Here is a 13,385-nt window from a genome sequence, read left to right as displayed (position 1 = left end):
TAAAATCCGATAATACTCAGTAGTTCAGGAGGTTAAATTATGCTGTAAGCGGAGGATGTCAAGGTAATAGTAGCTAGTACCTGGCGCTGAGTGTCATTCGATCATCTTCCGTTACATGGACTAGTCGCAATAAGTCTGTACCTGCGACATTGTTTAGCAAGTCCGGACAAAATAGCCTATTAACTTGCGGGTATTTTGCTTGCTTCAAGTTATAAAAACAGGCACTAGGGCTCAGTTTGGCTTGGCTTGGCATTTATACAGAAGTCATCACCCAGTTTAATCAAACTAGATTCAGACTCCAAACTCAGCAGACGTTTGAAGATGACGACCATCCAAGTTTGCCTTTCGGTACTGTTCTTTGTTGCTGCTTGTTTAGCAGGTATGTTTTTAATCCATCTTCCTTCATTCCACATCTATCATAGGTCGGTATTTAATTATCTCTTTAAATAAACTACTCTTAACTTTTAATTCCGACTCTAAGGATCATTAATTACTGCAGTTGCTGCAGTAAAATGTATGCAATTTTATTTAGAAAACTTTTAGTTAGACTAATTATTAGACACATTATTGTATTGTAATAAAAATGTATCATAGGCCTATAATACTATATGTTTATTTCTTGTAATTTTGTATTTTTAGGTGTCAGTTCAATGGTATTGTAGTTACTGTAGTTGAATTGTTTTGACATGTTGACCTACGTCGACTTTTTATTGTAATTGTTATTTTCTATATCATGTTTTTTTTTTTTTGTGTATATTTCTCTTGGATGCACCTTCCATTTGGTCGAGTGCCACTGTTGTAAAAGTGTAATCTCCAAATAAATTATTATTATTACTACTGCTTTATTTGACAATTTTACGATTGCAATAAAAAAAAGAGTTTATACTGCACTCACTCTCACTGCGACTGCAATGCAGTAAAATAATTTTTACATGATCACTTATTACTAATAATGTTTTTACTCTATGTCTGTATAAAATCGAAATAAAAACAATATGTATTACAATGTAGGCCTACCTACCTTTCCTAAAACTAAATGTGAGTGATGACCATATTTAATGGAAATAATATATATTTTACTACATACATTGCAGGGAACATTTTCAGTAAAAAATGTCAATTTTTGCGATATACAGCGAAACAATAAAAATCTGAATTTGCAGTATTGCTTTTTTGTGTGGCTATATCATTTTTGTGTAGCAACATGGAATAAAGAATAATTTACTAATAATAATAATAATAATTGTTTTATGTTATTTCTTTCAATTGTCGGTAAAATTTAAAAAAAAAGGCTTTATGTAGGCATAATATAGCAATGCTTCCCAATATAATCAGCACCAGTTACATACGGTAACCCACAATGATTGGTATCTTTACTCTGGGGATACGACCTTGAAACCAAACATGAGTGGGCACAAAATTGTGAAAACAATGGAATGGAAAATCTGCACTGATTGATTGAAATTGACATGTGATTTCTATTTGATTGATTAGGTTACACCATGGAGATTATTTCTCCATGGAATCCACTGTTGTTTAAAACGGAGAAAACGAGAGAAAAGTACAATACACAATGAAGGCATAACGGGGAAAATGAGCCTACCACATATTACCAATGAAAATGTTCAATATCCATTGACTCAATAATGTATTAAAAACAATGTTTAGTGTAACTTTTTTATCTTAACGTTTTAATATTGTGTATTTCTTTATTTATTTTATACAATCAATTAATTACAATGAAAGAATTTGAACTTTGAGAGACGATATTACTTAAAAATAAAGTTGGATGATTCCTACAAATATATTTAATTAAAGCCAAGAATAATATAATAATGGCTATTTCGATTAGCAGATTATCATTTTTAATAGACATCAAGTAAATATTAATTACAATTGATCGATATTGAATACTCAATCAATCAATAAACTTTTTACTTCAGGTACCACAGAAGGTAGATGCATCGATGTTCCTGTTGAATACTGTCGTCGACTAGGCTTTACAGGAACGTATTTCCCGAATCATTTCTACCACCGAAGCATTTCCGAAGCCGTAACTGCATTTGAAAGATTCATTGCAGCTGATGGCGAATGTTCAGACGACTTTGGAAAGTTCGTCTGTGCCGCTTATTTCCCAGGGTGCACTTTAGAAAATAACGTCAGAGTAGATGTTCTTTTTAACCCTTGCAGAAAGCTCTGCAACAGCGCGTTCAAACCATGTAAACTGAGTTTTAGGCGCCTGAAAATCAAATGGCCATCTGAACTTCGATGCGGTTCTTTTCCAACAAGCGGTTGTGCAACGGTTATGGATGAGCTTGTACCGTCTTCTCTGACAACCATGGCTCCTACTAGCCAGCTTGCAACTCTAGCTTCACCTGGTAAGTAACAGTTATATTAATTTGTTTGTTTCAGCAGATGTGACATACCGTATTAAATTAAAATTTATTTATAAATTAAATTAAAGGTACAGTTTATTGCTAACACCATGTGTTTCTCACGAAATTTGTGATACCGTTGTAGAATAATTTTTTTATATGCAACTGAAAAAGATTAGTTTATTTTAGGCTTATTAGTTGAAAATCGGAAATCACCTCCAATATTGAAACTGAATAAATCATCATGATGCAACAAAGCTGTATAGGCCTACATGTTTTTCTCGTAGTGATATGTTTTATTTATAGAAATGTTTACAACATCGATAACACCGTTCAGTTCTTTGTAGTTTAAATAAAGTTTTAATAAACCCATTTTCCTGTACCTTTTAGTCTGCGAACCTCTTACTTACACCCAATGCAATGACGTAGGATACAGCGACATCATGATGCCTAACAAATTTAATCAAACAAGTCAACAATCAGCGGGATCAGAGGTGGATAAATTCACTCCTTTGATTACAATTCAGTGCTCACCGGCATTGAAGCCTTATCTATGTGTGTCTTACCTGCCTCCTTGTCCAGAAAGCTCACTGGTAACTCCTTGTAGATCGTTGTGCGAGGCTGCGAAAGACGGCTGTGTTCAAGTCATGGAAAGTGTTGGATATAAGTGGCCAGATCATTTAAATTGTTCAAGTCTCCCAAGTGATAATTGTTACGACGCTGGTTTTCCTGCGAAGGGTTCTGATGCCAGTGAACCAGGTAAGTTGATATCTTACACGCACCGCTATCCACCTTTAACGGTTGAAGCAACACCTAATCGCAATAGGTAGGTTGTTGTTTTTACGACACAGCAGGCGCGTCGTGTAAAATCTTACGCAGAAATCAATGGACATATTGCTGAATTACTCAAAATATTTTTAAGGCTTAAGATTTTTCAAACGTAACCTTTGATGAAATAAATCCTTTCCCTGGGCACGTACCTACTATACGATACTCCATTGCAATAAACTACATACAATTAAACTGGGTTTTTATTTGTTCACCTTCGCTATTTAGTTTATGGTAGCATAATTTTATAAACAATAACAACATTGTCTTTTATAATTATAGTTTCAACAATAGCATCCACAGAAAATTCACAATGTGAGCCTCTGACGATTCCAACATGTCAAGATCTGGGATATACATCTACCATGATGCCGAACATGCTCGGTCAAATGATTCAACAAGACGCCGAACTTGTACTAAGCACATTTACACCACTTATACAATACGGCTGCTCTCCGGCACTAAAACCATTCCTCTGTTCTGTTTATGCACCAAGCTGTTCTGAAGGCACACCAATACAGCCGCCATGTAGGTCTTTCTGTGAAAAGGCGAGAAGTGACTGTTCATCTGTTTTACAGGAGTTTGGATTTGCTTGGCCGGCACAACTAAACTGCTCAGCGCTACCAACAGAAGAGTGCTTTGACGAGGAAACCTCAAGCGAAGCTGAAGGAGGTGAGAACTAGACTTAACATTGTTGATGGCTCTGAAGAAGTCTTTAAAATTTCAAAATAAGTTGTTCGTGATTTGACTTTAACTTTTGTAGAAAATTGCCATGGCTCTACGATGAGACACAATCTTGACACGCGCGGCACTGCGTATCACATTTATGTCTATTGGTACTTTTACAGAAAAAGGTGGTAAAAACTATTATAATGATTTACTGTATTGTACTTTTTAAAATTAGATTCACAGTGTGAACCTCTGACAATTCCAACTTGTCAAGATCTTGGATATTCTTCAACCATGATGCAGGGGCAAATGTCTCAACAAGACGCTCAACTTATACTGACGTCATTTACTCCTCTTATACAATACGGCTGCTCTCCAGCACTGAAACCATTCCTTTGTTCTCTGTATGCACCAAGCTGTTCTGAAGGCACACCAACACAGCTGCCATGTAGGTCTTTCTGTGAAAACGCGAGAAGTGACTGTTCATCTGCTTTACAGGAGTTTGGATTTGCTTGGCCGGCACAACTAAACTGCTCAGCGCTACCAACAGAAGAGTGCTTTGACGAGGGAACCTCAAGCGAAGCTGAAGGAGGTGAGAACTAGACTTAACATTGTTGATGGCTCTTAAGAAGTCTTTAAAATTTCAAAATAAGTTGTTCGTGATTTGACTAACTTTTGTAGAAAATTGCCATGGCTCTACGATGAGACACAAACTTGACACGCACTGCGTATCACATTTATGTCTATTGATACTGTTACAGAAAAAAGTTGTAAAAAGCTATTATAATGATGTATTGTACTTTTTAAATTAGATTCACAGTGTGAACCTCTGACAATTCCAACTTGTCAAGATCTTGGATATTCTTCAACCATGATGCTGGGGCAAATGTCTCAACAAGACGCTCAACTTATACTGACGTCATTTACTCCTCTTATACAATACGGCTGCTCTCCAGCACTGAAACCATTCCTCTGTTCTCTGTATGCACCAAGCTGTTCTGAAGACAAACCAATACAGCCGCCATGTAGGTCTTTCTGTGAAAAGGCGAGAAGTGACTGTTCATCTGCTTTACAGGAGTTTGGATTTGCTTGGCCGGCACAACTAAACTGCTCAGCGCTACCAACAGAAGAGTGCTTTGACGGTGAAATCACAAGCGAAGGTGAAGAAGGTAAGAACTAAATTTTACATTGTCGGTGGTTATGAAGATGTTCACTACAATAAAGGAAACATATGTTAGTGATTTGACTTAATCGGAAAATACTTATGACTCTACAATGCGGCAAAAACTGCTGTTAGTGCGCATCACATGTTGCATGTTTTGGTAATGTCAGTGACAAACGTTGTCAAAAATAAAGTATGTATGTTACTTTTTTTCAATTAGATTCAAAATGTGAACGTTTGACAATTTCAACCTGTCAAGATCTAGGATATTCTCATACCATGGTGCCAAACATGGTGGGGCAAATGTCTCAAGAAGATGCTCAAATTGTAATGACGTCATTGACACCACTTATTCAATATGAATGCTCTCCAGCATTTAAACCATATCTTTGTTCTATGTATGCACCAAGCTGTTCTGAAGGCACACCAGCACAGCCGCCATGTAGGTCATTTTGTGAAAAGGCTAAAAGTGACTGTTCATCACTTTTAAAGCAGTTTGGATTGGCTTGGCCGCCACAACTAAACTGCGAAGCACTACCAACAGAAGAGTGCTTTGACGGTGGATTCTCAAGCGAAGGTAAATGTTACGATTACACTTTGAGTGGATTAATTCTACCCGTTTAAAATATGAAGTCCTATTTTAGGCATGTATGCATGTATATTTTATTTTATTTTACATTTGCAGTGATAGCGGCACCAACTACGGTAGGACCGCTTCAGTGCGAACCACTGATAATCCCAATGTGCCAAAGCCTAAACTATAAGCACACTATGGTTCCTAACCTATTTGGTGAATACAGCCAACAATCAGCAGTTTTGCAGGTTCATCAATTCTGACCACTAGTGGAAATCGAATGTTCAATAGCACTGCAACCATACCTTTGTGCGATGTATGCACCAAACTGTACCGATGCTGAAATAATACCGTGTAGATCATTGTGTGAAATGTCGAAGATTGGATGTGCACCTTTGATGCCCAGTTACGGGTTCCTGTGGCCTGATAGTGGATACTATGATTGTGCGTCTCTTCCAAACGAAAACTGCTTTGACGGTGGGATTAAAAGAGAAGTTGAACACACTGTGGAAGCTGTTTGTGAAGACATCACTTTGCTCACCTGTTCAAGTGTTCCATACAAGCAAACACGTCTGCCAAATATGTTTGGTCATACAACACAAGAGGAAGCTTTTGCAGGCTTATTTGATAACACACAGATACTTGCAACTCGCTGTTCAACGTCAATGATACCCTTCGTATGTTCTTTATACACACCGAAGTGCACGGCAGATGGATATGCGAAACCATGTCGTAATTTGTGCGAACGTGAGAGACGGTGTTGATAAGGTGGCCAAAGTAGATATCGGAATGTTCACAATTCACAAATGAATATTCTGGATGTGCAGAATATGATGCAGGTAAAACAGACGCATCATCCATCCATAATTTACCTTCAACAACAAGTCAGCTATTCGTTTCGTTACATCTTCTGTGCAGTGTACCGTAGATTTTATTCCCTAAATTCGTTTTTCTTTCGCCTTTAGTGACATGTCGTAAAAAAGAGTCCAGTGCAGTACCGTAGTAACCATCAGGGGTCAGACTTATCAAACGTGCAAAGTTAAAAATCATCTCTTTTATAAAAAGACTGATATTATGCCACCTGAGAGAATGAAAAATCGGAAGCATGAAAAGGGCGAAAAAACTATTAACATTACAAAACTTAAATGAAATTTAATATTTTAATTTTTTTTTACAGTATCAACAATGCCCCCTCAAGTTGATGATCAGTGTGAACCTATTACGATTCCAATGTGTACAGATATAGGTTATACTCACACAAGGATGCCCAACATGGCCAGACATAGAACCCAAGAAACGGCTGGACTAGTTATCCATCAATTTTACCCGTTAGTTAAAGTTGAATGTTCGCCTGCCATGAAGGTGTTTTTGTGTGGTGCCTATGCTCCAAACTGCTCCGTTGAAAGCCCGCCGAAGAGGCCTTGCCGTTGGTTGTGTGAAATGGCACGAGATGAATGTCTATCTTTGATGAATCAGTTTGGATTTGATTGGCCTAATGAATTAGAGTGTTCATTATTGCCGAACGAAGGCTGCTATGATGGTGGAATCACAGTTGAAGAAGTCGTTGAAGAAGCTGTTGGTGGTTCAGATACTGGGATTATTGCAGACGGTTCTTGTCAATATATGTCGTTACCCGTATGCGTTGATATGGCATACAACATGACACGTTTACCAAACGTTTTAGGGCACACGTCCCAGGTCGATGCCATGAACGGTTTCATTGACAACGCTATTCTGGTTGGCTTAGATTGCTCAACCGAGATGATTTCATTTCTGTGCTCAGTATACGCACCAAAGTGCACGCCAGAAGGCAGCGCTAAACCCTGCCGCAACATGTGTGAACGAGTAAGTAATGATTGCCAGGATTTTCTGTCACTAGTGGGCATGAAATGGCCTGAAGAATTGGAGTGTTCAAAGTTTACGAATGAGGAAGATACATGCAATGAAGACATAAATGTTGAGAATGTCACGGTGACAAGTAAGCACATTATCTTTTCAATATGTTATCGAACATCCATGAGCTTTGAAAGCTTGTTGTAAATGGGATGGGATGAGTGTGGGTTTCAAGTTGCTAGGTGCGTTCAGCATTGTGTACACTAAACATTTCTTTGACTTTAATTCATTTTAGACCATCTCATATTCATGGAAAATTACCATAAGTAAAATATGACCATTTTCTTTTCAGATCCAACAGTGCCCAATCTTCAACAGGGCGGATGTGAACCACTTAGAAATCCATACTGTGAAGGATTGTCGTATAATACAACACGAGTTCCAAACCTCATCGGAAGTACATCGCAAGATGAAGCAGCGAGTATTATGGGATCGTTTTTTCCATTTATCTCATCGGACTGTGCTCCTGATTTGAAAGTATATGCCTGCTCAATGTTTTCCCCACCGTGTACAGATGGACCACTACTGCTTCCCTGTCGCAGCTTGTGCGAAGCAGTTGCCAGTAAATGTGGAAATGCATTTGCATCTTTGGGGCAGAGTGGAAATGAACTTCTTCAATGTCATCTCATGCCTACTGACAATTGCAATACAGGATCAGTAGATAATGGTACAGATTATTTTTGTTAATGTTAATGTACACTGCTATATTTTATGTTTTGAGACGGAACGTAAGGGCATCTTAATATTTTACTTTGTTAGGCGTAGTAAATGCTTGTGTCTGTCCTCCCTCTAGCAATCCTTTCCACACGTTGTTATTGGTTGAACTTCATGGATGATTTAACCAGTTTCTCAACCATTAACTTGAATTTAACAGATGATACCTTGACTGCCTTCTCTGGTAAATCGTTCCTATCATTAATTGCCCTAATTCAACATTGAAACAGCTGCGACCGCGAGGCACTTTGCCCTTTCGTTTATCCCGCCGCGTTAGTTCTCGATGTGCTATAATAATAACATATTGTTGGAGACTGACATTTTCACGCTTTAATTACAGAAGAGAGCATCGACCAACCTATTGATGGCGAAGAATCATCTTCCTCAAATTGTGTACAAATTAAATCTAGACGATATGACATCACTACTCATGGCCTGTCGGAATACTTCCGAGGCTGGGTGGATGTCCAAGGACAGGGAGCTGCTAATGATTACTGCAGGTAACTACAGTATTCTGATATAAAATCGCAAATCGAAATCTTAATGATTTCAAAATTGTGTTATCAATATTGTAAATCAAAAAATAATTGGGTACATAATAATAATAACAGAGTGGAGATTTTTACCAATTTAACAATGCTGCAGGTTGTGATGATGGCAGCTGTAATAACGTAGGTTTCAAAGAGTAGTACTGAAACCATTGTCGCGAACTTGATCTTACTTACTTAATGAAAAATATTATATCATTTTCTTTCCACTTTTCAGAGTTATTAGGGATGAAAACAACAACTTAGATCTTACTTGCGCTCTAGCTGGCAGCGAAGGTGTGAGTGAATTTAATTATGGATTTGATAGAATGTTTGAACCAGGTCGCCCCGGAGAATGGTATGTTCGAGATCAAAATGGAGACGGACGAGATGACTACTGCAGGTAAATTTCAAATCAAAATCAAATCTTTGATACATAAACATTGCTTTCTTTAGCAGAACCCCACACAAATCATTCATTGAAAATACTGTACAGAAATACAAATTACTGTAGGCCTACTTTAATTAAGAAATGCAAACCAGAGTCTACCTAAGTAAAAAGACATCAAAGGGACACATGTTTGATATTATATCAATCAGACATTGAGCATTTAATCAAGAGTATTTATCATTGGAAATGTCATATCTACATTTTAACAGATGTGTTTATCGTGACCAAGAACTATACATCTCATGTATACCTGCAATGGCTGAAGGATTTATGGGTGGTCAAGAATTCAGAGTGGACGTTAAAGGCTGTGGCATAAAGCAGTTTGATCCATTCATTGGACCACGTCAATGAGCCACTTTAAAGATGAACCTTTCTTAGATTGATTCTTAATCTGTCGGCCGTTCCACCATTGTATATTTTACCATCATTTGCAACATTATTAATAGCATAAATAAGTCCAGTAAAATAGGCACATATCAATAACAATATTTCCTTTTTGTAATACTTGGTTCTCATATGACACAGGAGCACCGCAAGTATTACAAGTGATAGATTACTTGTATTCGAACTGCCATTTGATCAACTGGCTTGTTACGCATACGACATCGTTGCGTCCTATTATAGTGGGAATATTGATTATGTATTTAATAAAACTACTGTATGTATGAAATAAAACTGAAACAAAACTTGCACGTGGTCCGACTCTCTAAAGCGTGGTTCCCACTAGAGACGCAACACAAGGACGTAACGCAACGCAAGTGAATTGACCAATCACAAGCGATGGTTTATTTGCTTGTGATTGCTAACTGTCTATAACTTCGCTTGTCATTGGTTAAAACGCTTGCATTGCGTGTACGTCCTTGCGTTACGTTCTAGTGGGAACCAAGCTTTACTCAGACAGCATCGTACGTACGAAGAGGCCCGCGAACGTCTTGACTCGTCAGGTGTCTGAGTTGAATCTCACTTAAATTTTCTTTTTTTTACACTCACAACATTCGACCACTTACGAAGTAATATTTTTAAAAGTAACAATACCTTTAAAAACATTTTAAGCAATACTGAACTCGTCAACATACTGCGAAATGTTCGCCATCTTATTTAACAATATTAATTGCCAGAATGTAGGTTTCATCCCCACCCACCTCCCAATGTAGATACTATAGACGGCAGTGTTTGTGTTATAAAATCAAGTTGACTTAAATTTAGACGAAAAAATATTGTTTGTTTTCAGTTTAACTTTTTTTTCAGCTGGCGTAATAGAATAGAGGTTAAATTAATATTTCATTATTAATATTATTCAATTAAATTATTATTTGGACGCACTTTTAAAACCATAAGTGTGCCACTGTTGTAAAAGTGAAGTTTTCAATAAATTATTATTAATATATTATTATTTTTATATAGGCCTAGAGCCTATCAATTAAAATTAATCTCAGTCACTAATCAATGACAATACTTTAACTAACACAAAAAATCATTTTCTGTGATTTGTTAATACGTACGTGAGATTAGCAATTTGCCACGACAGCTATGATTAGACGATTTTAGATAACTGAATTAAAAATTCAAAACGTTTTTTACATATGATTTTGAAAACTATGGTTTATGATTTAAAAACAGCATTGTTTTTAAAAAACAAAATAATATTTTCTTTACAGACGTCCTCTCGCCGACGTTTTGATACGTAGGCCTACGTCAGCATAAGCAAAGATAGTGTAGTAGTACTACACTATCTTTGGCATAAGGTATTATGGTTCATGCAGTGTGATTACTGCCCTCTACAGTTAGATTATAAATAAAACATACAGTGTACATTGATTTCTGGCAATTTTCTGTCATCAACATCTTCCCCTCAATATAGTTATAGATTTTAGATTTTCACTCACGTCGACTATTTCGACTGCTACCCTACGTCATTTTTATGATACTACGCGCTTGCCCTACATCGACTGGCAAGTTTGAGCGCTTTTGTTGACGTTCGCTCTCTGTGGGGAGTACCAGAGCCATATATTTATATAATAAATATGGCTCTGGGGAGTACCAGTGTATGTATGATGTCATAACACTGAAAATGTTTACCCAAAATCATAGTCGAGAATCTCGCAATTAATGATTTTTGGAGAATGTAGTAAAGTTAATTTCAGTCAAATTATATTAGCAAACATGTATTTTACTATTCATTTGTATTGGTTATTTTAAATAAAGCTTTTAATAATACAGGTTATGGCCGGGTGTCACGAAACCTAAGACCACGAAAGCTAAGACCCCCTAAGACCTAAGATCACGAAAGCTAAGACCCAAGACCTAAGATTACAAATATTTATCTTTCGCACCTGCCTTGTATTTTAACTCCCAACATTTATTCTGAATACCACACCTTAGAATTAGCACTTTATGAAAAAGAATCACATAAAAAGTAACAAATACATTTTCAAATTGATGATTTTACAGACGTTTCTCGCACACATACTGTTTGCAAATTTCGCATGGCCTACACTACAGTTAGGCCTACATCATGTTCAATGTTTTTGTTTCTATGGAACGTCAATAGAGCAAAAATTATATAGAGGGCTGAAAACTCTGTGGAGTCCATCTACAGTGTGGATGGAACAATGTGAAATTAAAATTGTAATAATAATAGTATAATCATGCTAGTACGAAGAAATAAATACTCGCAAATAAATTTTAATTTAAAAATCATGATAATAAGTTTTTTTGTTTCGTTTTCTTTCTGTTTTATACTTGTACTATTATTGTTGCTCTTTTGGCGCTTCATAGAAACAAAAACATTGAGCATGAGGAGTTACAGTACAAAGAAACACGTCTGTAAAAACATCAATTTAAAGGATTTATTTATTTGTTTTTATGTGTTTCTCCGTCTGAAAGTACTTATAAATCCTAATTTTAAAGTGTGGGATTCAGGATAAAGTTAGTCAACAAATTTGGAGTCAAAATACAAGAAAGGCAGGTGCGTAAGAAAAACATACTCTGAACCAACACAATGGAGTAAATATATACCAACAAACAACCCGTCAAGTTTGTTTGTTGTAAAGAAAAAAATATACATTTACTCAACGGGCGAAAATAATGTGAGTTTATCTATGTTTTTGCGGTAGTATTTAATTATATTTATGGTAATAAATGAAACCTACTGTGTTTAAAATTATGTATGGATAAACAAGTATTGTTTTTAAAGCTGTAGTATATCTTAGAATTTGTAATCTTAGGTCTTGGGTCTTAGCTTTCGTGATCTTAGGTCTTAGGGGTCTTAGCTTTCGTGGTCTTAGGTTTCGTGACACCCGGTTATGGCCTGGGTCTTCTTATCACTTGGATAGGAGCCTTTGTTCAGAAAGGCATGTTTTGTTGTGAAAATGGTAAATTAACGGTGGCAATTATCAACATGTAACCAAAAATGGTATGATGCGAGTGTGAGAAAAAGTGTATGAGAAATAGAAGATATAACGGTGTGGTGCAAAACAGCAGTAGCGCCTCTTTTTTGTTGGTGCGCATTTTCTAATAATGTATGACGTGCACTTGGCGTTTGTTGTTCTGTTTATAATAACTAACTCGTCAAAGCGACGAGTTCAAATCTAGTTTTTCATTATTTTTCTCTTCTAATTCTTGTAGACTGATTAAACTGAATATAGTTAAAAATTAATGTATCAATAAAACAAGAGTATTGTAACTGTTTTTTTTTTTTTTGCTCTACTTTTTGCATTGTGATTGCAATTGATTGAAGCCCACCTTATTGTAATGTGATGTATGTCTGTCTGTCGTAAAATATACTTTATGGTGATTGAATGACAAGATGCACATTGGTCGGTTGTTGTTAAAAGCATGTTTAACTGTGTGTTTATTTTGTTTACGGTAACAGAAATATCAGTAATATGTTATCCACAGCTGCCAGGATCAAAGACCATATAACCACAAATTCACTAATCTTCATCAGAAGTTGTTATCAAGTTGAAATCAAGATTGGATATTAGGTGAAATGTAGTATTTATTATTCTGAAATGAATTTTGGAATATAAAACATATTTAGATTGGATACAATACAAATAAAACACTCCAATTGCTTTTTTGTTATGCAGCTGTAGCTATAGTTTTAGATACAAGTTATTTTTAAAAGCTTTTCTAATGTTACAATAAAGGGTTATGAGGTATGGCATGACATTATATACAGTACTGTAGT

General features: G+C 36.3%; 1 protein-coding gene across 1 annotated transcript; it reads left to right on the top strand.

Annotated features, from left to right (window-relative positions):
• The first annotated feature begins 29 nt into the window (after nt 1-29).
• LOC140057420 (uncharacterized) lies at nt 30-13,385 on the top strand. The gene is made up of 12 exons (XM_072103068.1): nt 30-379; nt 1,944-2,378; nt 2,766-3,134; nt 3,486-3,875; nt 4,108-4,464; nt 4,685-5,041; nt 5,255-5,611; nt 6,786-7,586; nt 7,794-8,168; nt 8,556-8,715; nt 8,981-9,145; nt 9,403-13,385. Exons 1-12 carry the CDS (start codon nt 322-324, stop codon nt 9,542-9,544), a joined length of 3,966 nt encoding a protein of 1,321 aa, XP_071959169.1. The 5' UTR covers nt 30-321; the 3' UTR covers nt 9,545-13,385.

This window comes from Antedon mediterranea, chromosome 8 (genome assembly GCF_964355755.1).
Source record: "Antedon mediterranea chromosome 8, ecAntMedi1.1, whole genome shotgun sequence".
NCBI lineage: Eukaryota > Metazoa > Echinodermata > Crinoidea > Comatulida > Antedonidae > Antedon > Antedon mediterranea.
The sequence above is the reverse complement of the archived record's forward strand: the minus strand, read 5'-3'. Positions and strand labels throughout refer to the sequence as shown.